General features: G+C 38.4%; 1 protein-coding gene across 2 annotated transcripts in view; it reads right to left on the minus strand.

Moving 5' to 3' along the window:
- Positions 1 to 25,673, minus strand: part of BICD2 (BICD cargo adaptor 2) — a 103,001-nt gene that overhangs the window by 14,198 nt on the left and 63,130 nt on the right. For both annotated transcript variants that reach the window (XM_034437295.3, XM_034437287.3), the window contains exons 2-3: positions 11,371 to 11,583; positions 680 to 832 (exon numbers count right to left, since the gene is read on the minus strand). In XM_034437295.3, the coding sequence (XP_034293186.1) occupies positions 680 to 832; positions 11,371 to 11,583 (366 nt within the window). The remainder of the gene's footprint in view (positions 1 to 679; positions 833 to 11,370; positions 11,584 to 25,673) is intronic.

A 25,673-nucleotide genomic window follows, 5' to 3' on the forward strand; every position in this document is an offset into this window, starting at 1 on the left:
AGATAGCCCCCTAGGATGCCTTCTACTACCTAGGCAGGAGTCTTGCTTCACAACTTGCCAGCTGCTGTGGTTTTTCCAGCTTCTTCTTCACTAAAAGGGCCTGATGGACACCAAGGGAAATATTTGGCAATGCAATACTATCTGTGCACATCCATTATTTACCACTTTCCTCATAGCACCAAAGCTAGGAAATTTTGAAGGACTAAAATCTGAGGTGCTGGATAAAAGCTACATGCTTCCCTTATATACAACCATGCTGTCAACCCTGAAGCAAACCTGGCCGAGGCAATCTTTGTGGCTTCAGGGTTGTCACAAGGCAGAAGAGGGGACAGGGAGAGGGGAATAGTTAGCTGGGGTTTTGCTGTCAAAAGAAAAAGTTTTCCTGTGGGAATCAAGGTCATTCCAATAGGTGAATGGGAGAGGAGGAGTGGAGTAACCAAGCAACCAGCCAGCACCTCTATTGGAAAATATGACTGATCACTTGGGGAAAGGGAAAAACTTTCACTTTTAATTACATGAAAACCAAGGAACTTTCAGAGTTGGCTTTCACCAATTGTGCCAGTATGATGTAACCAATAAACTGTTCTTTGAGGAATCTACCTGCCTCGGAGTTTTGTTTTGAATGGGTGCATTACTTGGAATGCTGACACATGCCAGATAATAACTTGACAATACTCACTTGATTCTGTTTCAGAATAGACACTTGTTTCTGAAGGCAGATGTTTTCTTCTTCAAGTTCAGTGTAATCTTGCAGCAAGCGAGATTCCCGGAATTTATACTCTTTGATGTCATCTCGTAAACGGCCTCTCTGGTTCTCAACATTTTGATTTATCTGAAAAACATGCATTAGCATTAAATACTTTTTGCCTTTATATATATCTCCTGCCTTTCAGAGTAACATTCCTCCCGTAAGATTATAAATTACAATAAAATAAAATAAAGTGGGAAATGGGAAATAAACATTCAATAACTGTTATTTAACAGTAAAGAATGTTCTAGGAATCGTGTGGTATGATGGGAAAATCCAGTTGGGTTTTGGTAACTTCTGCATTCCTCCCTTACTATTCAGAGATATTTTCTGTACCTAAATAATCCTATAACTTCTGGGCAAAATATTATTTGCAATGTTAATTTTTTTCATATACAATACAATACCTATTGTATTTTCCGGACTATAAGACGCACCTGACTATAAGATGCACTTAAATTTAGAAGAGGAAATCAACAAAAAGTTTTTGCCCTCTGTGGGCCCCATTTTCGGGCCTTTTCCAGCCTTTTTTCTGCCCGTTTTCAGGCTTTTTTCTGCCCGTTTTCTAGGCTTTTTTCAGCCCGTTTTTTATGCTTTTTTCAGCCCATTTCCGAGGCTTTTTTCAGCCCATTTCTGAGGCTTTTTTCAGGCTGTTTTTTCTGAAAAAATTGGCCAAAAAAAGAGAAAGCCTTGAAAATGGGCCAAAAAAAGCCTCAAAAATGGGCTGAAAGAAGCCCTCAAAACTGGCCAAAAAAGGCCTGAAAAAGGCCCGAAAATGGGGTGTGCGAAAGCAAAAAAACGATGGCGGGTGGGCGGGGCTTCGGCAATATTCGGTCTATAAGACACACAGACATTTTCACCCCCTTTTGGGAGACAAAAGTGTCTTATACTCCAAAAAATATGGTATTTACAGAAAAATTGGGAAGTGCCCATATGTCAGTCTCCCCAGGTAGATTACACAGGAAATATGACTGGATGAGCTAGTTCTACTTTATTGTAAGGCTACATTAATAGAATCTTGCAAATCTGAAAGTACAAATCTTGGTAGTCTCTTTTACAGTCTGAGAAGCTAGGGAGGGTCCCTTTTGAGCGTCTTGCTCTGCCTATTCTCCAGCTGCAGGCTAGGCTCTAACCACGTCCTAGGCAGCATCTCTTCCTCTGTCTCTCAAGGTATTTCCCATCACTGTATACTATTTCCTAGCTTAATATTTCTGAGAGTTATTATAGAACTATACGACTTTGTTGCTAATACAGGTCTCCCTTCGGCAAAGCAGCTTCCCTACCCAATCAATGCTGCAGCTGCATTGATAGGGGATATTCCCAGACTGATCATACAGATAGATTTTAATTGCTTCCGCTGGGCAGAAGGTGGCTCAGGAATTCATGGCTTCTCTGGCAACCCTGGGCCTGCCCCAGTTATTTATGTCCCTAACTCACCAAAAGAGAAAGCTGATTTCTATCTGAGGACAATGATGATGTGAACTGGATACTATTAATCCGTTATTGTGGTCAGATAAGTCTTATTAGCCTTGGAGTTCTCTGCAGATTCTCAGCACCTCAAGAAGAAAGGACCTAATAATTGATCTAGTTGATTGATTTCAAAGGGAACCTCTGACACTCTGGTGCACAGTTTGATCAAGGCTATATTTGTTATGTGGAATTCAGAAGCAATAATAACCCTGGAACAGTTTATACTTATTTTGCAATTTATTACTAAAACAGCCACATAAATTGTATAACTAAGATAGACAGAGAAGAAAGGAAGCGAGATATCAGAAAAAACCCTTGGTTCCCAACTTGAGTCTTGGGAACCTGAACCATAGATTATTCAACAAGTTTTTCAACCTTAAGCAACTTCAAACTGTGTGCATACTAGGCATGCTGGCTGGGAATTCTGGACAGAAGTCCACACAGCTTAAAGTTGCTGAGGTTGAGAAACAATGAAGAAGATAATTTAGATCCATCACTCTGATGAGTCTTCACTATACAAATAAGGGAGGAGTAATAAAAAATGATTGACTAAAATAACAATAATTTTCCCTGCCTTTTCAAGGTTGCTTAATCACTTTTATTGTCTCTTTTATTTCCAATAAGAAGCAGAAGCAGCATCATAATTGTAATTAGTTTTGTTTATTCTAAATTAAGCAACCAAATCAGATCTAAGTTGGAATTATCCTTTCTACAGGTAATAAACACACCCATTTTTCCAAGATGAAAAGATTTGTAGACATACGTAAAATAAAAAATAAATTTCAGTACAAAGGTATTACTTTCACAATTTCATTGTAGAAAAAAATACAAGCCCCATTCATAATGCCATAAAAACACATTTCTATTTATGTCCGTTTAAATATTCATTACAATGAAACCTCCCAAATTTCTCACACATGAGATACAAATAATTCAAGCTGATGTATAATTTAGAAATACAAATGTGGAGACAGGATAACCTTGGTGGTTGTCAGTCCCTTGATATATTTTCTTCAAGAGATTTCCTTTCTTTCTCAATTAATTAGCATATATGTTCTAATAAAATTTGCCTCTGAAGGAATAAAGATCATGTGGTGTAATCTTGTGAAAATTAGATTCATGAATGCACAGGAAAGCCTCCTTCCCCCCTCTCCAAATTACAAATATAAAATCATAATTATGGTGATATCTTTCAGCTACTTCACTCATTTTTTTTTAATAGAGCATGCATAAGCTATTTCGCCTTGATTCAGATCAAAAATGCAAAATGGTAACAGCCATGACTTGAAGATATATTATGGATGACTTGTGCAACCCTTTCTACTGCATACCAGACTAAAAGATAGAGTAATTTCAGAATAAGAGTTAGGTTCTTGCTTTAAAGATAGTGTCTCCTATCTATCTTACAATGTATACATTGTAAGATAGATAGGACACATTAATTTTAAAATAAGAATTTAACTCTTATTCTGAAATTACTCTATCTTTTCCATCCACATATGACAATGTGTGGAGACTTCTACTGATGAACTGTTAATCAGAGTAAGATCCCTCCACCTGGCCTCAGGAGTCACTTGACTACTATACATACACAATGTACTGCACTCAACTGATAAATTCTTTCATTGCATTTGTGCTTGTAGGGACAGTATTTAGGGATTCTTGAAAACAGAAAAGCCTCGCCCCATCTTTTTTTAATCGCTTGATTTTCTTCTTCTGAAAGCAGAGTTCTCAGAGTTCTTACATTTCAATGGCCAGAAACTAGAGAAACGTATTAATCTTAACATAAACTGAGAATCACTCTGGTATGTGGTGTTTTCCAATTTTCTATTAACAAGAAAAATCTGTTGTAGTAAGAAGCCTGTTTTCAATTAGTGGCTTTCTCATTTAAAAATAGCTGCCCACTCAAGCTTTTGAAAAAATCAAAGTGCTTTGTAGACAACATGTCAAAAGTTAATGGTTAATGATTTATTCATCACTCCAGAGCATTTCTAAATGCAAAACACTAATTAAAAATTAATAATATAATAATAAACATTAATTAAAACAAATACAAATGGAACAAACATTAATATAATAATTTTATATAAAAAACAACCACATTCAGTGTAAACTTCAGTCTCCAATGACCTTCTAAAACAGCCATTCAAATGGGGGTCTGCCCTTGTTTCATCAAGATGTTCTTGATAGATGAAAATTTTTAGCAGACATTTTCTATAGTTAGAACCATTTTTTAACTTGTTTGTAGATTCTTGCCCTAGTTCTAATATGCACAGCAACCAGGCTAAGTATTTTGACTGTTTCCTTTTCACTCAGACAGAAGAGTAAGATACGAAAGTTCTTTCTTTCTTTCTTTCTTTCTTTCTTTCTTTCTTTCTTTCTTTCTTTCTTTCTTTCCTTCCTTCCTTCCTTCCTTCCTTTCTCCCTCCCTCCCTTCCTCCCTCCCTCCCTCCCTCCCTTCCTTCCTCCCTCCCTCCCTCCCTTCTTTATGAACAAGGCTGATAATTGTGCCAGTGTTTTTTTTTTTCCTTTTTGAGAATGCCAGATTGGGTGGATATTGTTTTTATTTCAGGTTAATCTCCTTGCCCCAAAGAGAGCCTTTGGCCTTCTGTCTTGACATTTGTCTGCAGCCATTATTTTGATATATCTCTTCTTTTCCAGGCAGTGCAGTAGGCTGTATCCATGGTTACAGTTACTGGGAAGCACACCCAGTTGCAATAATGCTGGCATGCAGTCCTTTCACCATCTTTGCTAGCAAGGGGATATTGTATTTATTTCTATCTCATTATTTATCTCGGAGCTCAAAGTATATGGAAGGATTTTTTCCCAATTTGATCTCCATCACAACCATATTATATGGATGTTGCACCGATGTGCAACAGAGGAATAGTGCACCTATATTGCTTCCAGGACCTGCAGTAACCAGGGGTGAACCACTGCTTAGAGTCACTTGTTTCCATTCTCCTATTAATCAGCTAGAGGGATGGGCCTGATTGGTTCCTGGGATTCCCTAATTGTTCATTGCAGTTCGAGATGACTTTAAGCAAACTAAACTAAATAACAAATAAAGTGCAGAAATTTGTGGTATTTATGTTGTTAGAAGCAACTGGTCTTCCACAAGCTAATATCCCTAATTGGCTCCATCATATGTTGACTCACTTAATGACTGCAATAACTTATGACTGTAATTTCAGGCTCAATTACAAAAGTTGAGAGCTACCTACAGTATATAATATAAACTCTTGATCCCTAGATAATTATCCTGTTTAGAATTTATTGAAGTCTAGCTAAGAGTTAAGAATTACTTGCATTTGGCACACCCTTTTCCTTATCATGAAGAAGTAGATCTATGATTTCTAAGTATGTTCCCTAGGTATATGATTCATGGATATCATACACTTCAAGAATATATCATATGCTTCATGTGTTGCAATTAAGGCAAGCCTGGACTTTTATTCTGAATTGTCAAAGGAAATGAGTCATCTTCTTCATATCCTTTTGGTCATATTTTCCAGATGGGCAATGTTCTATTAATATTGGAGACAAAATCCTGTTTATAAAAAAACCTTAGAAAATATTACAAATTACTAGTTATTAATGAATCCTCCATTCCACAATACAGTATTTCTTTTTCATTCAGAGCACACAAATGAATTCATCTAAATTATTGCCTGCCACATTCTCTGTATTAGCAACATTGAAAGAAGCTTGTTGCTTCGTCTGATCTTTTACAATAACAATTATTTAATTATCCTTAAATAACTGTAACTGTATGCTCTCAGAATGTGCTGCTTTTAGTGTAGGTTTTCCAATTGCAAATTAAGATTCACATTTTTATCCTGTGTGTGTGTGTGTGTGTGTGTGTGTGTGTGTGTGTGTGTGTAATGTATGTATGTTTGGTTTTTTGTTTTCTGTTGGCTGAATACTTTCTGAGAGAGAGAGCACAAACAAGAAATTAATGAAACATTAAAAGACTCTTTTAAGTATTTTAGTTACACATCCTATTGGAACCCTAAGTGAGACTACAACTTTGGGAATTTTATCTCCTTAGTAATGAAGCTCAGGCAGGTGCTTATGAGAACTTGGAGACCTGGAACAATCAGGCTACTGTGTATATAGAGAAAAGCCCCAGACAGCCAATGTAGGCAGATGGGGGTCTAACAAGAAGCTTAGCTGGCTACCATGGTGACAGCACTGGAACCTAAAAATAAACAATTCTGGAAATAATATTGGTTGAATTGGGAGGGCGGGGAATAGAAGCTGTATACAGTCCAACACCATCTTCCTAAACAGAGTACACATTTATCCCACCACTTCCATTCCTAGCTGTAGATTTCTTTTGCAAGTATTTTTATGGATGAGCCAAATAAATGCAGAGAGATTAGTTGAGAAGAAATCACAGCCTAGAGCCGTGATGGCGATCCTATGGCACATGTGCCACAGGTGGCATGTGGAGCCATATCTGTGGGCATGTGAATGTTGCCCTAGCTCAGCTCCAGCAGCTGATTTTCAGCCTTCCAGTTCCACTGGAAGTTGGGGAACGGACAGTTTCCGGCCTCCGGAGGGCCTCTGGGGGATAAAGGCCGTTTTCACCCTCCCCAGGCTCCTAGAAAGCCTCTGGAGCCTGGGGAGGGTGAAAAACAGGCCTACCGGGCCCACTGTGCCATCACGTGCCAAAAGCGGGGGGAGGTTGGGGGGTCTGGCGCACATGTGTGGAGGTCTGGCTGCATTGAATTATGGGTGTGGGCATGGGCGGGTGTGACCCCCCCACACACACTTTTGGCACGCGATGGCAAAAAGATTAGCCATACTGGCCTAGTGTGAAGAGGAATTGTCTTGGACTACATATAGACTATATATAGTTTTTATAAAATAGAACCACATAATAATGGTAAAAGTTTACAATCTTATGGGGCCACATTACTAGCTGTACAGGGCCATATGAGGCTCATGAGCTGCGGGTTGGACACTCTTCAACTAGAGTCTTACAGGACTTTGTGGGGCAGGGGCAAAAATCTTTTCTTCATTTTATACAAAAGCAGAATTTCCTTATATCTGTTTAGAAATTCTGATTATAAACTGATGGATGAATGGGCAGGGGACAAAGTCTGAAAAATTAGTACATGCCCATCTTAATACCCTCACTCACTTACAAAGTATGAACAAAAGGCAGATGTGCTGCTGGAAATGATGATGGCAAACTTACTCCATTTGTGTTATAATCTCTTGTTTCTGACATAATAAACATGTGAGAGGGAAGAACACGAATTTATGAATAGAGGAACCAGTGAAAGAGTTTATAAACACTAGCTCAACTATGCCAATCTAGATTGCTGAAAACAAGAGTAATGCCCAAAACTTTTTATGTTTTGGCCATATCCTCCTCCAAAAGTCTGACAGCAAACACCTTTACAATAATTTTGTGTTCCTAAATGGTATAAAGCATAGAACTATCATATTTTTCAGGGTAATCTAAAATGAAAGAGCTATTCTTTCTGGAACCTAAAATAATCCACATATCTGCTTTATGGAGCAGCAACCATATTAGCCTAGGTTTCTGCATTTCAGTCTTACTTAAATGAAACACAGAAATATATATAGTCTTAAATCAAATCAGATTATTGGTCCATTCTACCTCAGTCAACAGTGACTAGCAGCAATTCTTCAGGCTTTTACACAGTTTTTACACAACTGGACCCAGAGATACTGGGGACTGCACCTGGAATTACTTACATGCAAATTATGTACTTTGCTCACTGAACTACAGCCTGCTCTGAATAATGAAACACAAAATGACTTATGCATTTTTTAGAATGATCACATGAGACAGAATTTGTTGAGCCAGCAAATATGAAGAGCTGCATTCATATTTAGAAACCACCCTATCAGCATGTCTGAACAGAACAAATGAAAATGAAACAGCTGTGATTTAAAAGTAATCATTTTGTATCATACCTATCTAAAAAATATATTATTCTTGAAAATAGGCCAATTGTTGCACTCATACCTATACACAATACAAGAACAAACATCTTCAAAGGGGAGTTGCAGTTCTATATGTTAAAAAAAACATAGGTGTAGCAGAAAAGTAGATGCTCAATTAATTTAACCAGCTGTAGTTTACAATCTTCTTCACAGATGACAACAAATAAGGAGAAAGTTACAGGTAGGGAGGTGATCCCAAACCCCCAGCTTTCTTTCTTTTTTAAAAAAAGAGTTCATTTCTAAAATAAAATGGCAATGGCAATAGCACTTAAGACTTATAACCGCTTTACAGTACTTTACTACCGTCTCTAAGTGGTTTACAGAGTCAGCATATTGCCCCCAACAATCTGGGTCTTTAAAGATATAAAACTTGTAAGTTCTCATTTTCTGGTTATTCTTGAGCTTCTAAACTTTTGTTTTAAAATTATCCTAATGTGTTTCCCCGAAACTAAGATATGTCTGGATAATTGGGCTTTCAAGCGAATGCAGTAAAATAAGCCCTCCCCCAAAAAAGCCCCCCCATACTTAGATGCATGCGCAGCTGCTGTGCAAACAATATGACATGAGGAGGTGAGGCCGGAGAGAATGGAAAGGGAGGGGGAAGTTGCCCCACGCGCCCCAGCCATCCATGCGGAATGGCCTTTTCGTTGAGCTGGATACACTGTTACCACTCGGGAGAAGAAGAGAGAAAGAAGGTGCTGCGAGAGAGCCCATTTCTGATGTTCTTCTCCTCCTGGGCAGTAGCAGCGCATTCAGCTCCCCAAATCTGGATTGCCGATCTCTGCCGGCGAGGGGGAGTGGCAGGTGAGGAGGGGTAGGGAAGGAAGGAAATGGAATGGTGTTTTGGCACTCCTCTTTCCGCCTACAGTCCGATGAAGTGTGCGAGCAGGTTAGTGTGTCTTCAGTAGGATTCTACTTTTTTTCTTTTTTTTTCATTTAAAGCGCACTGTGAACAGAACATGGTCAGACTGTTCTCCGCTGTCTTAACTCTGGCTGCCTCCGCCACACGCAGAGGAACATGTCGAATTTGTCTTCTCACTGAAAGACCCAGACTTTTCTTTCTATAAGGGGAACTCTGTTCTTGCAAAGGTGCCATGACTTTAACTCTCGAAGCCCCTCACCAGAAGTGTTTTCTTGGATGGCGTGAGCCCCTGCGGCAGGCTTTCACCGCAGCCCTTGTACCTGGAACTCTGATTGGGAGCACCTGGCCTATCTCTCTCTCTCGCATCACATTTCCAGAAAACGGGCCTCCAACCCGGACCGCCGTGCCTGCCAAGCGGGCCCTTCGTCCCCACGCAGGCTGCGAGCCACTGGGGGCTGCATGGAGATGCATGAGGAGGGGGTCAGACTGCTCTCCCCTGTCTTAACTTTGGCTCCTCCACCACACGCAAGCCCGATTTCAAGGACCCGGCGTCTTTCTTTCGGGATCATCTGGAACCTCGACCAGTTTCTATCAGCCCAACGGAAGGGGAAGGGAGGAACGCTTCAAAGGGCGAGGAAAGTTGGCACGCTCCTGGGCAGAAATCCCCGGGTGGGATGTCCATCCCAACGGCTGGTCCACGTAGTGCGGCTTCATGCCCCCCCTCACGCATCTCCACGTAGCCCTCCCAGCAGCTCACAGCCTGTGTGGAAGGCAGCCAAAAAACTAAGGGAATATTTTGGGGAATAGAGTATAAGGAATAAAAGAAAAGATAGTTGAGCACAGGACAGAGAAAAAAGGAAAAAATGAGGATAGCTAGAAAACATAAAAGAGTGAAAGACTGTTCTTGTGACAACTATGAGGCGATTAAGCACTCAGCAGGAGCTTCACTAATGGAGCTATAAACAGAAACAATATCAATATTAATAATAATTATTAAACTTACATGTCTCCTGGCTATCAATGACTCTGGGCGACTCACAAACAAAGAAATTGTAATCAAATCAATAAAACATTAATAATAAAAGTAAAAGATGGCAAGCTCAATAATGCAAGGATCTTATTCTCCCCCACTGAATTTGGGGGCATCTGCCTTGTGGGGAGGGTGGCATGAAAACAACCAAACTCAGAAAGTTTCAAGGACTTCAAGTTGAACCCTGACCTACAAACATTCTTGTCTATTGGTAGTACTGGATAAAATCTGTTCATACACCACATACTTCTGAGTGTAGGTAATCCTTGTTTAGTGACCGTTCACAGTTATGATGATGATGCAACCAATGCTGATATTAATGACTTTTGCCAAGTCTGTCAAGCAAAAGAAAGCTGAAATAAGATTGTAAGCACAGGTGCAGTTTCATTTAGCAACTTGGCTTAATTGCAATTGTGGTTGCTAAATGACAACTATCTGTATAATTAAATAATACTTAACATTTAACATACTCATAACATTTAGGAAATACACCAGTATAAAATCTCATTCCCATATGTATACCGAATGAGGCAGGTGCACATTTGCCCTTCAATCTACTCACTTGACCCACCAATCCTTTCAATCTTATGTCTCAGACTCTTTTTTTTTCTTTTCGGGTTTTTTTTTTTTTTTTTGCACAGAAAAGCAATGAAAAAGTATGTTGTATTGATCAGCCTTAAGCCCAGAAAGGATACCTATTAACAGTGTTAGGCTTATATTTGTATAACAGCTATCTTCAATGCTGCTTCATGTAAGGGTAAATGTAAAGGTTCCCCTCACACATGCGTGCTAGTCGTTTCCGGCTCTAGGGGCAGTGCTCATCTCTGTTTATAAGCCGAGGAGTCAGCGCTGTCCGAAGACGTCTCTGTGGTCATGTGGCCGGCATGACTAAATGCCAAAGGCTACCTTCCCACCAAAGTGGTCCCTATTTTTCTACTTGAATTTTTTACATGCTTTCGAACTGCTAGGTTGGCAGAAGCTGGGAGAAGTAACGGAGCTCGCCCCATTATGCGGTGCTAGGGATTCGAACCGCTGAACTGCCAACCTTCTGATCAAGAAGTTCAGCGTCTTAGCCACTGAGCCACCGCATCCTTTTTCACCATGTCCCTATTCACCGCTGCTAAATGACAAAACGGCAAATCATAAAACTGAGAAATGCTTCCAAATACTTCTAATTTCAGAATAGTCTGCCACATAACTACCTCTTCCAAGGGAATGCAACTGTTCAGGTTCAAAGGCTTTTCCATTCAGGCATTACTGCTTAAACATGCTCACCTCTCTTAGTTCCTGGGCAACTGAATTTAGGCGTTCATTTTCAGACTGGGTGTTGGCAAGGACATTCCTCAGCTGCTTGAGTTCTGTCTGCAGTTCCATAACCTTTTTCATGTAGTATTCTTCTTTTGTGGCAGATTCCTGTATCAAAGTCTCCTCTCTGCTCTCTCCATCTGCTGCTACTTTCTTGTGGTTAGTATGAGCCTGACCAAAAGCCTGGAACAGAAATCAAAGCTTATTATTATTATTATTATCATCATCATCATCATCAAAAATTAAATAACATTTTGTAGAATGCATGTTTATTGTACCTTAAGAAAGATTTAAGCAGGCCAATGTCTTTATCCAAGAAAAGTAACAATATATTTTACGAAGACAGACAGATATACAGATAAAAATGTCCTTTTCAAGAGAGATTAGTTAGGAGAAAATGGCATATATAAAAGCAATATCTGAGCTGATAAAAAAACCGTTCATTCTCAGATTTGTAGTATCTTAACAAGAAGCAAATCTCATTTGTTCTGGTGGGCTACTCTCAATAGTTCTATTATAATTCACAATAGGCTCTCCAATTAAATCAGCTGATTTTCATTTCATTTATGGATATAGTACTGAGATAAGAGTCAAACATTAACAACAATAAATAGAATCCACAAGTTTCCATTTGAAACACTATATTCATCATTAAGTCACGCCAGAAGCAGTCAAGCCAAAATTTCTCTTTAGATGTATCAAACAGATCAATTTTGTTGATTTTTGATGACTAACTCAACATTTTTTATCTTTTAAATAACAATCATGGCTATACTGGCAAGTAAATGTAACTCTTTTGATAAATATACCTGCCAATATGTACAGTTAACGCAAGGAGGATTATATGGATCAAACAAATGAATTAAATTTTTCTCCATATAACTTAGAGCAGGAGTTTTTAAAACTGTGGAAGACAGGCACAATTGAAGGTGGTCGCAAATTTTGGGCAAACACATTCCCACTTTCCCTGAACAAACAGCAAATAAATGTACATCTTAGGCCAGAATATCAACAGTTCAGCCAGGGAGGGAACAGATCATCCCGAAGAAGGTCTGAGGGGTCCTTGTGCTCTCTGATTTTGGTTATTTTCTTGCAGACATTTGATTACGCAAACTAGGTAACATCAACAGTGCTATCCCAAAGGCTTTTTTTTCCAGAGGCAACTCTACTTTCTGATGTTTCTTTGAAGATGTTTTGCTTCTCATTCAAGAAACTTCTTCAGCTGAAGAAGCTTCTTTGGGACAACCATGTCCTGGATGACATCATCAGTTCTAGCACTAATTATTTTACCCAGTTTGCATGATCAAATGTCTGCAAAAAACCAATCAAGCTCAGAGAGCACCAAGGACCTCTCATTTCAACTCTGAGCTACAAATATTTTCTTTTATTGAAGAAGGTTTATTTCTGTGGTCACTGAGTCAACACCTCTTGGATATAATTAAATATTCCATCAATCAAAATCCTGTTCCCCCAGTGTTACACATATTACCACTTTGTTTTTGCTGACAAAGTAGTATTCTCTTCCATACTATTTTAGTACTTCTAGGACAGTCTCCCATTTCTTGTATTTATCTACTATTATTATAGATGGCCTCCTTCATGGATCGTTACATTCTACTGGCAGCTTGGGCAGCCAAATTATGCTATGAACTATATCACTGAGAGCTTACCTCCAAGGAAAGTCACCAACAATGAGCTGCTCATAGATGAGAGAAAATATTAAATATGGTCCATGGGAGGAGAAAGAAGGCAATAATAAAAATGTATGTTGCTTAAGGCTGAACTGCTGAATTCCTGATGTCTCTGAGTTCGCTTTTCTTTTTGCAGACATTGCATTACCATGGCACGTAATATTATCAATTCATCAGAACCCAATAAAGACATGGCAACTAATTCTTATATTCTGCCCCCAAGATTAAATTTACATTCACAAGCAGGACAAGGTCTGCTTGAAAGATGAGCTACTCTCACCCTCATCAGAAAAATACAACAATTTATTAATCATCAGTTATACCATAAGCATAATTTGAAGAATCAGAACAGTACAAAAAAAGAAAAAAGAAATAAGCTCCCTTTTATTTATTTATTTTATGGACTTTTATCTTGCTATTATTAAAAACAAATCTTAAGGGGCAATCCAATCCTTTTTGGATCCACTGGTGCAGTCAGTTCCATGCTATACAAGCATTTTCCATGTATACTTTGTTGTTTATTTTGTGAGACACATTTGTAAATTGCAATTGAAAAAGTACTCTCAACCCATTATTTTGTATAGAGTCATACGCACATCTCTCATGCATATATAATGATTCTTGGTAATTGTGTTAAAAAGGAATGGGTGTTCCACCTTTCACAAGAACTGGAGTAAAAAATTAATTAACTGAAGATTTTTTTTTTTTTTGCTATTGTAAGGGGCAGTGAGCAAATTCAATTATATTTTTTATTCTGGGAGGTTTTAATAGCAAATGAATTTGCTTTTGAAATGAATTTAAATTTCAAATCAGTTTATGCTTTCTTAATAAGCAGGTGTGAATATAAAATATATACAAATTGTATGGAGAGGTTTTTTTTGTCTTTTTTAAAGGAATGGATGTCTTGTTATGTATTACTAAGGACAAGTTATACTTCCATCCAATATGATCCTTACCAGATGCTTTTTATTACAATTTTGGCAAAATGTTTTTGAGAAAAATATCTCAATAACATGGTAATAAACCCTGCAATCATATAATTTTTATTTTATCCATATAAATAGATATAGCATTATAAATGTATTCAACATTGATAAATAAGGTTTGCCATCACAAAATAGTTTTGAAGCCTAAAGCATCTTTATCTGGAATAATAGTATTTAACATTCTGGGAAATGTATTTAGCTAAAAATTAATAGAACGAAATATTTTGAAAAGCCCTGTAATTTATTCAAATCTGCTTACCATTTCCCTTTTTAAAAAGGTGTGTTCATATACCATTCTAAACATGGATGCCTGATACATCTCAATATATACTACAACATAATCCATTATTAATCTTTTTTTAATTCTTGTTGTGATGTTTTGTTCATTCAGTCAAACATGTAATGCAGTTTTAAATATTTTAAATGCTACAGGAAGTTTTCAGCAAGTTAATTGATATAAAAGAGAGTACAACTCTAAGGTTACTTCTTAACGTCCTATTATTAACCAAAGAATCAATCAGTTACATACTTATAATAAGCTTAACAACAGATCAATGAAACATCATTTTAAATCTTTCAATATGCTTGTGTTGAATGACTGATCTATTAAAAACTGGTTGTTAGTTTCTTACTAGCTTATTTTAATAAGATTTCATGCAGCAATTAACTACTGATTAGGATTATTTTATGTATTCTGCTATGATTTTGTAGAACTCAGGTGCAACTCTCAATATGTAAATGTCTTTCTCCTTTATGTTGTGGGTCATGGAAACAACTCATTTGATTTTACATTCAGTCTTACCACACTAAATTGCTGATAAATATTAATATTAAATAGTTTAAATATTAAAAATATTTATCAGTCTCTTTCCTGATCATGCATTTTATACTTCTTTCCATTCTCAACCCTTCTACCTTTTCCCACCCTTCATTTAAAACCTAGTAGTACCCAAGCATTAAGCATGAATAGAAACTGCATTTACACATTAAAAGAAGAGAAATATGCAAGTCTATCACAAGATGCTAAGATAGCAATTATACAAGCATTGTATAAGACCCACATAAAGAATGAGCACATAAATAAACAGTGGAAACAGATAGCGATACTGAAATAAGCAAACAGAAACAAATGTTCAGGACAGTACTCAGTTTTGATCTATGTGTATCATCTCTAGTTTAAAGAATTGCTTGTCCCCATTATTCAATATTAGCCATAGTTTATTTTGCATTGGTTGATGTTGCAAGTTGTGATTAATTAGGAAAGAAATATTTATACAAACATAAGAAGAGTCGAAGGTTATTCTCACAGAGCTAAATTGTGATATATAATCTGAATTCAGCCGTGGACTTTAATGTAATTTTTTAAGAAAACTACAAAAGAGGCAGCATAATGAGAAATATAATTCCCATTGTAGCAGAAACATTATTACATTGTTCTCATCTCTTGAGATTTAGATATTAAATTATTCAGTTAGCTTAGCATTGTAATGTCAGTGAAACTCAGCTTTCCATTAAGCCAACCCGCTCCAGATGGTTAGGACTAGCAATTATGTTTGTTGGCTGGGAATTTTGAAAGCTACAGAACAACAAATCTAAAGCACACCACTGAGGAAGAGTGAAATATCTCTGTACTGTACTTACAGAAAGACATGGTATAAATGGGAGGAGGAATAACAACAATAACTGTGATGTGATGTGAGCTCTGCATTTATTAGAGAAAAATTTTTTCCCAAAGATAAAAATCTAGCCTCTCATTTAGAGAGTAGCCTTTTACACTAGGCACTGTAACTGTAGTTCTTTTTTAGCTTAGATTTTGAAATCATTAGGGTGTTTCATCATTCTGTTAATCATAATGCTGCTCAGAGTCACTCTTTCTGAGATGAGGTCTATACAAATTTGATAAATACATAAAAGGCTTAATACAAATAAAAGGCTTAATGGGATTAAGTTAGCTAAAACTGGAAGTAAACTAGAACAGGAGTTTGCTGTTCATATTTCTGCATAGCTGTAGAACATAATTACAGCTGTTCACATACAATAACATCTAGGATGGGTCCAAATTACCCGAGGAACTGTCTCATCCCAATGGGACTGCCCTGCCCCACCCATGCCAGCAAAGGAGGCATACTGTGAACCCCATCGATCAAGGAATTTCGGCTGGCAGAGTCCAGGAGAAGAGCCATCTCTGCCATGGTTCCTGCCCTTTGGAACATCTTTCCTTGGGGTGAGACATGCTCCCACCCTCCTAGTCTTCTGCAAGAGCCTGAAGACCTGGCCCTGCCAGTTGGTTTGGGGCGGGAGTATTACTCTGGAAATGGCTGATGAACCAATAGAAGATCCCACCTCCCACCCTGCACATCCTGCTCCCTCCCTCCCCATCTTTAATTTTTATTTTTTAATATTATTAGAAATATCTATTTTTATAGTTTTATTGCTTTTAACTCTGCAAGCTACCCAGAGTCACCTGCAAATAAATTTAATAAAAAAAATACATTTTGTAAATTTTGCACACGGCTCCAGGTTCAAATCAGTACTGCTGTATTTCTTTTTAAAGTACATTTTTAACCATTTCAAAAGAAAAAACCCTGGCTCTTAACAACAAAGCCACACTAAGAGGGAAACTGAATTACACAATTAATTTGGTTTCAGAAAGTGTATTTTGCAGTTAACATGTTTTTTAAATACCAGGTTAAAATATTCTTATTATTTAACTTAGCACTCTCTAGGTGTAATGAATTGTAATTCACCACCCACAGCCCTTCTGTGAAGGAGATAGGTGGTTAAAAAGTTTGATAAATAAATAAACTCCATCATCCTAGCCAGTGTATCGCTTAATATGTGTAGAGTGGGAATTAACTGGCGATATCAAAGCTTGAACCTGGATTCTTCTGCATAAAGAATATGTGCTCCAAATACTTCATTTATAAAGAGAAATCAGAGATGAATATACTTTAACAGCATAATTATAATGACTTTCTCATAGCAAACATTGGGATAGAGCTGATCTGAAGTGATGAAAGGCAAACTTGATTTTGACATGCTTCTAAGGGATTGAAGTTTTTTTTTAAAAAAAAAAAAAAAATCCAGATCATTTAATTGTGCAACTTGGAAGAAGCAATGTCATTCAGTCACTTGGGCTTCCTGTATTTTTTTGGCTGTGATCCCCAGACCCCAGATGGTCAAAGTGCTGTTAAATTTAATCCCTTGAGTTGTGTCTGGACATCTGTCCATAAGTAACTTCCCTCAAGCCATTTATTTCACTCGTATAAGGCACGAGTCATCCATCAACTTGTAATTGCTTTGGGTCTCTGCTGGCCAAAATCAAACTGATCTGGATAAAATTTACCAATCCATCTTCCGATTGTGTCCTGTCCTGCTTACTAGTGCAATAATTAAATACTTTTCTATTGCACAAAGATCACAAGCTTAGGTGTCTCTGTTTTTAAAATGGTTGTATATACTTGTCATGCTTAGCTATGTTTATTGATTAAACCTTAATGACTGAACTCACATATCAGGCTAAACTGCAAACAGTCTACAACAATCTGTGTGAGTCCCAGCTTTGTTGAGTAATATTGCTGTATTTCATTATAAGTAGCAAAAAGTACATCAACATCTCAATGAAGACAGCAAGCCAATTAATATAGGATACATATATTCAAATAACTGAAGCAAGAGCTATAGCAATTCTTTCTTATTCTCTAATTCTTTTTTTCAAGTATATTTTTCATATTTACATGAAGTGTGGCATCTGGGTATCATTAATTTTGATACCAAATAACTGATGAGATTGACAATTTTGATAGCCTTGATTACATTAATGATACTTATATCATTAAAATAACATTGTATATAATACAACCATCATTCAACTTCATAGCATAGTAATATTTCCCCCTTTCTAGTTTCCACTTCAATATCTTGATAACAATAATAATAATTGATAATAATTATTCTGTAATTCTGACATATTGGCATCCAGGGAGAAACAGACTTACTTGCATGTATTACTCCCCATCTCCATATAAGTAAAATTACATCAATCATAGTTTTAATATGATTTTGTATTTTTTTTTAACTATTTGATAAGGAGCCGATCAGAGTTGGTCAGAAGATAAGCAGGTTACATAAATATTTTAAATAAATAAATAATATGCTAGACTATACCATGAGACTTTACATTTGTGAGTGGTATCTTAAAAAATATAACAAGACTCTACTTCAATATACAAGACACGTTTCTTCTCACTGACCTGCGTGGTCTTGAACACTAAGATACTAGTCTTTCCTAAAATGTGTAAAACAGAAATATAAAATCAATATAAGCTTATGATAACCCCCACTCCACCCCTGACACTGGTCTGCCTCTCACACCCATACCAGAGTTAGGGAATCATTTGACTTCGGCTTCAAATGGAACTTGAAATTTAAGAACTCACTTTTTAATTTAAAAATTAGCTGATAACCCAGCGTTGCCCAGGTATTTATAGACTTTGAAGAGTTTGTCTGACAGGGAGCCTTTGGGAGGGGCCTTTCTTCCCCCTACTTCCACATCCATCATCCCTGCCCTCTACCTTCCCCCTACCATGCCCTCCTCTTTCCCGCCCTGTTTACTATCCTGGCACTTTGGCCCAAATCCATCAGGCACTTCCCCATTGGTCCACTGGAGGGCAACTGTCACGGCTGGCTTTCCAGAGGAAGCTGCGAAGGAACTGACATCACAAACAATTGCCACTCTAGGACGCCACACTCGCTCTTCCTCATGGCCCAGGCATTCCAGAGTTATGCTGGAACATACACATATACATACACACTCACAGACATACACCCCTGGGGTGCTAGGGGTGTCTTACCCCCCCTCCCCACACAGTATTTGATTCCAGATGGTAAGTCATCTGTGTACTAAGTTTGGTTGAAATTCCTCGAGCCGTTCCATTGGTATGCTGGAACAAATATACATATATACATCCTTTTTTATATATAGAGATTATCACAATGCATTTTCCCTAGGTATTGTTTTTATATTGTTATTTTTATAGTTAAAGGGGCAATTCGGTCTATTGTGGGCCTAGAAACCAAGAGACTGTGAGTTCCTAGTCCAGAATTAGATATGAAATCAATAGGTGACTTTGGATCAGTCATTCTCTCTCAGCCCAATACTTCTCACAGGGTTCTTGTTGTGGAGAAAGGAATATTGACTATGTTCGTCACCTTGAATTACTTATAATAGATAATATCGGCAGGATATAAATTAAACCTCAACATTTGGCAGTAGCCTGGGTTTTATTGTGTCGCTGAAAAATGATAAGTAGCTATTAACTAAGTAGTTTCCTTTGTTTGGTAGTAAAGCTGAAAAAAGAGGAAAAGTTTGATTGTTGTTATGTCAGCTGATCATTACACAGTATGAAAGCTTTATAAATTTCTTGCTATAAATATTTCCAATATTTTCTTGTTTCCCTTTGCCCTATGGCAACAATGATTTCTTAATGTTCTTAATAAACAACAGTCATGTACCAAAGTCAAGCAGTGCTCTGAACACCTCCAAAGCTAGAGGTTTGATCTGTCATCACAGACTGAGAGAGAGCATGTGATGTGTCCTGCCCTCCAAACATATCTGCTAACACAGGGCTGGGCTATCATGCATAATGCATTACAGCAACCACCACATGATTTGTGAAGGTGAAACCGGACATTGTGGTGCTTCACAGCAGAAACTTCCAAATGGTTCAAGTTTAGTAGCCACAGTAAAAAAAATGGCTTTACCTATATAGTACAGCAGGCAGAGTATAGGAAATTATTATTTTGTAAGATTTAAATTACTGTCAATCTTATGTACCATAACTCGGAACAGCCCCAAAAAACAATTAAAAATTGACAATCAATACTTGATGTATAAACAATTGTAAATCTTAATTTTTATTTTCAAGAAGTGTGTAACTACTGTGCATCCTTAGTTATCATCTTTTGCAAAACCAGATCAAACTACCCGCGTTTCCCTGAAAATAAGACCCACCCCTAAAACAAGCCCTAGCCTGATTTTTTGGGGTGGGCTTAATATAAGCCTTACCCCAAAAATAAGCCTGGGGTGGGCGTGGCCTGCTGGCCCCTTGGCACAGCACAGATACCTGTGAGTCCGAGCATGGAGGCAGAGGAAGGAAGGGAGGCAGGCGATCCCAATGCCCCATGCGGGCGCATGCCCGGCGTAGCTATGGGCAAGCCAAGAGACAGTGGGACAGAATGGGCAGCGTGTTGGGATTGCTTGCTTCCCCCCACTCCCCCAGTGCCTCTGCCTCCACCTGGCTCTGCCACACACTTTTCGCCCAGAGGGAGACAAAGCTTCATCTGCTTGCAAATGGGACTCCATTTCAAAGCTTTATTTGCAAGCAGATAAAACTCCGAGTCTCCCTCATTTCTCTTTCCGGGCGAAAAGTATTTCGGAACAGAGTGTTTTGCCTGGCTGCGTCGCTCAGCCTCCTGCTCCAGTGCTGGAAGAAGTGAGCCAGCAGTTACGTGGGCTCCTGCTGCACATGGCTGTCAGTGCTGCTGGCACCAGGCAGTTGTCAGGGCATGGAGCCATGGGGACCCTGAGGTAAGTTGGTGGAGCATTGGGTAGCTCCATCCCCCCCACCTCGCAGCGGTGGCACTCAAAAAAATTAAGACACCCCCAAAAATAAGCCCCAGTTCTTATTTCAGGTCCCAAAAGAAAATAAGACTGGGTGTTATTTTCGGAGAAACACAGTATATTAAATCAAATCAACCCTTTGGGAAAATCTAATAGAGATTTTATTTTGTTTTACTCAAGGCCAAGATCTTATTGTCTACTACACAAGTAGGTTATTTCCTGAAACTCGGCTCAACAAATTTCAGTCATATGGAGTTTTTCTTTCCCTGCAGTTTTATTTTATTTTTACTTGGTGTACATTATGGTATGGATTACCGCTTTGGGAATGTTCAAGATGGTTATCTGTACAGGGGTTACGACTGATCAACCTTTCAATCTCCCCTAGTTCTTCATAACATGGAACATTATAGCATGCTGTCTCACAGAATTATCTAAGCACGCCAGATCAAGTTTCTTCAAGGAAGAAACCTTGAAATAATTTTCAGTGCTCAGAGAATTCCTCATTAAAAAAAGCCTACATTTACAGTTCAATGTTCTTTAGCACGATCAGTAAACTGAGCTGTAACATATCAAAAATCCCACAACTGCATGTGCTAGCATTTTGCAGCATGTAAAGTTTTTTTTTTTTTTTTAAATGATCTGCCCCCTTCCTCAATCATGGTCTCTCATGAAACCCCAGAAAGGGAGGATGCTCCAGATCCTTGGAACAATTTCCAAAAAGGAAGGTACATTAGCTTATTGTATTTTAATAAATTTCAAAAGCTAATATGGCATAAACCAAAAATAGGAACTTGTGGCACTCTAGGTTAGGATTTTTCAAGTTATGCTTCATGGAAACCTAAGGTTTGGTAAGAACTTGATGGGGCTTGATAAGACACTAAAAGCAAACAAAAAAAATCAGTTTGAAGAGTCTTGCTCAAGGTTGCGGAACTGCAACTGCCAGCAACCTCACCTAGCACATGCAATGATAAATAATGTTACAGTTGTTGTTCACCTGAATGCAGCATCTACAAGGCCACACTTTTCTTTATATATTATTCTGGGATGTATACTTTGATTAAATATGGAAGGAATCAGAACAACATATTCAGAGGTAGTAAAATACAAAAAGATCTAATTATGCTTCTTGAAGGTGGCCACTCTTAGGGTAAGGTGACCAGATTTTAACATTGGTAAAGAGGGACACCATTGTGGCGTGGTTTATTTTGTGGGCGTGGCTTGGAGGTCATGTGACTGGGTGGGTGTGGCTAACTGGTCATGTGACCGGGTGGCCATGGCTATGTGTATAGGGACTACTCAGAGGGCTGAAAAAAGTCATTTCTGACAGGTCCTCGCACATTCATTCATTCATTCATTCATTCATTCATTTATTTATTTTAAATTTATATACCGCCCTTCTCCCTGAGGACTCAGGGCGGTGTACAGCCAGAATTAAAAAACATAAAATACAAATATTAAAAAACAAAATATATATAAATTTGGCCCAAAATTAAAAATACAAACCAATTAAAACATTTAAAATTTCTTCTTAAGCCAGCCCGGCTTGCTGGAAAAAGTGGGTTTTAAGGGCACGGCGGAAGGCACTAAGGTCTTGGATTCTCCTTATCTCTGGGGGCAACTGATTCCAGAGGGTAGGTGCCCCCAAAGAGAAGGCCCTCCCCCTGGGGGTCACCAGCCTAAATTGATTGGCTGATGGCACCCTGAGGAGGCCCTCTCTGTGGGAGCGCACGGGACGATGGGAGGTCGTCGGTAGCAGCAGGCGGTCTCGAAGATAGCTAGGCCCGATGCCATGGAGCGCTTTAAAGGTGATAACCTTTTGACTGGTCCTCACACTTATGACCATCCTCACATTTATGCCCATGCAGCATTCTTAACAACCATGTCACTCATTTCACAACTGCTTCTCTTCACCATGGTGATAAGATAGGGCAAAAAACATAAAATGTGAGGACAGTCGTAAGTTCGAGGATTGGTCAAAAGTGCGAGGACCAGTCAAAAATAACTTTTTCAGCCCTCTGAGTAGTCCATATGCACAAAAGGACTAACCAGAGGGCTGAAAAAAGTCATTTCTGACAGGTCCTCGCACTTTTGACTGGTCCTCACACTTATGACCATCCTCACATTTATGCCCGAGCAGCATTCTTAACAACCATGTCACTCATTTCACAACTACTTCTCTTCACCATGGTAACAAGATAGGGCAAAAACGTAAAATGTGAGGACAGTTGTAAGTTCGAGGACTGGTCAAAAGTGCGAGGACCAGTCAAAAATAACTTTTTCAGCCCTCTGAGTAATCCATATGCATAAAAAGATACAGCAATAGAGAGGGATGAAGGAAGGGAAGGGAAATTAGAGTAGGAGGGAGGGTAAGAGAGGGAGGAAGAGAGGAGAAGGAGAAAGGAAGAGGAAGTAGGGAGGAGAAGAAGAGGGTGGGGGGAAGAGAAAGTAAGAAGGAAAGAAAAGAGAGAGGTGGTAGGTTTGAGGAGAAAGATTGCTGTACAATAAAAAAGATGAAAGGGAAGAAAGCCAACCCCAAACAAATATAAAGATATTACAATAAAGAATGAATTGTTAAGCTTTAAAGAATAAAAGAGAACAAATATGAATAAATAGCAATAATTAGAAACACACATACAATCATACAATGTATTTTCTTTGAACAGAAGATTTGGCTGGTTCACAAATTTAAATAGCGTTTAGTCATTTCAATTAAATTTACAATTTCTATATTTCCTTTTTGCCATATTTATTCCTCATCTATTTTTTTAAAAAAACAATATTAGCCTTCATCCTCATCTCTAATCTTAATCAAATTCAATTTTCCCCTTCTATTCTATATTATACCCCTTCCCATTGTCATCTATTTTTATATCCATCCTCACATTGGTTAATTATGTAATTATGTAATACAGTTGTTTAATACAAATTCAACATTTTAATATAAATCAATTAGTTATATAACTATCTTTTTGTATATTAATCAATATGAACATGAATATTCCAATTATTTCCATGCAATCCAATTTCTTACAAATCAATTAATTATATTTACCAATAATAATAAACCAAATAATTTCCCCCATATATACCTTCAAACCACAACTTAATCATTTCTGCTTTCAACACAATATACAATTAATAGTATCTCAATTATTACAATTCCCTAGTTAAATAGAGCTTTTTTTTCTTTAGTGTTTTAAAATCTTGAACTCTCCTCTTTTTCCCTAAATTTCCCATTGTTTGCACCTACCTTTTTTGATGAGGAAAAAGAAAAGAAATCTGCTGCCTAATTTTCCAACGTTGCAGCAAACAAGCCAACAGCCTGTTTCACTTTCAGTTTCGTTTTGAGCTTAGTTTGCACAAGGAGAAAAAAAAATCTGCTCGAGCAATTTAGCAAGCAGCAAGAGCCCTGCGCAAAACAGCTGAGAGCAAATCAGCTGAGAGTGGGGAAGGCGAGCTAATCAACGTGCTAATTAACCTACACAGAAGCTGTAAGGGGCTGTTTTTTCTATTTTTGCAGGCATTGGTCTACTCATTTGTTTTCTTTTAACACAGAACAGCTGTAGGGCGGCCCTTTGAAGCCCCACGGCAAGAGTTTAAACAGTTTGTTTTTCCTCTAGCCATCAGCTGGGACTCAGGAGGCAGCCGGGACTCAGGAGGCAGAATGAAAAATTGGGACTTTTTTAAAACGCCACGGGACACGGGATAAATTGCTAAAAATCGGGACGCCAAAAGCGGGACGTCTGGTCACCTTATCTTAGGGGACTGTTAAAAGAGAAGCAGCTTACTAAAAGTTTATATCTGCAGACAATGGAGGGTAAATGACCAACCGGCTCCAATATCATTACATGAACAAATAGTAACATTGCATTTTCTTGTTCTCTTCTTCCAAGTGCTTCTCAGAAGTTAAACTAGTCAGAGGTTTATCTTATGAATATAGGCTAGGTTGCAAGCCATCTCTTTTTTTAAAAAAAAATTGATTTATATGCCGCCCTTCTCCGGAGACTCAGGGCGGCTTACAATGGGTTCAGCAATAGACTTCATACTTTTGTATATTTATACAAAGTCAGCTTATTGCCCCCACAAACTGGGTCCTCATTTTACCTACCTTAGAAAGGATGGAAGGCTGAGTCAACCTTGAGCCTGGTGAGATTCGAACTTACAGTAATTGCAGACAGCTGGTGTTAATCACAATGCTATCAGTCTGCTGAGCCACCAGGCCCTTTGACCAACTGCTGCTACAGATCTTATAAAATTTAAAAAATAAAATAAAGAAATTTGAGTAAATAATATATTCAAGTTTTATATACTACTTTTCCCCTAAGAGCTCAAGATGGCATACACAGCACTCCCTTATCTAATGTTATATGGAATAAAATAACTGCTGCTCTGAAGACATTCAGTGATCTTCTACCAACAAAAGTGAGTGTGTACCCCATTTGGACTCCCTTTATTACAGTACTGAGTGTTACACTCAGTATAACTACTCTGTTATGAAATCTTGATCAATCTGACTAATTGTTTATTGTTCATGTTTCCTGTCTTTGGCAGAAATAAGAATGATAGAAAAGAGCCTAGGGCCGTGATGGCGAACCTATGGTTCGTGTGCCATATCTGTGGGCATGCAAGTGTTGCCCTATCTCAGCTCCAGCATGCATGTGTGTCCCGACCAGCTGATTTTCGGGCCTTCTGGGCCCACCGGAAGTTGGGAAACGGGCTATTTCTGGCCTCTGGAGGGCCTCCGGGGGGGGGAGGCTGTTTTCATCCTCCTCAGGCTCCTAGAAAGCCTCTGGAGCCTGGGGAGAGCGACAAACAGGCCTACCGGGTCCACCATGCCATCACGTGCCAAAAGCGGGGGGAGTGTGAGGGAGTGAGTGGGTCGCACACATGCGTGGGGGGGCACGGAGGACATTGAATTATGGGTGTGGGCATGCGCGTGATCACTCCCCCCACTTTTGGCACGTGACGGCAAAA

The sequence above is a fragment of the Pantherophis guttatus genome, chromosome 2 (assembly GCF_059756535.1).
Source record: "Pantherophis guttatus breed Tessera chromosome 2, ASM5975653v1, whole genome shotgun sequence".
NCBI lineage: Eukaryota > Metazoa > Chordata > Lepidosauria > Squamata > Colubridae > Pantherophis > Pantherophis guttatus.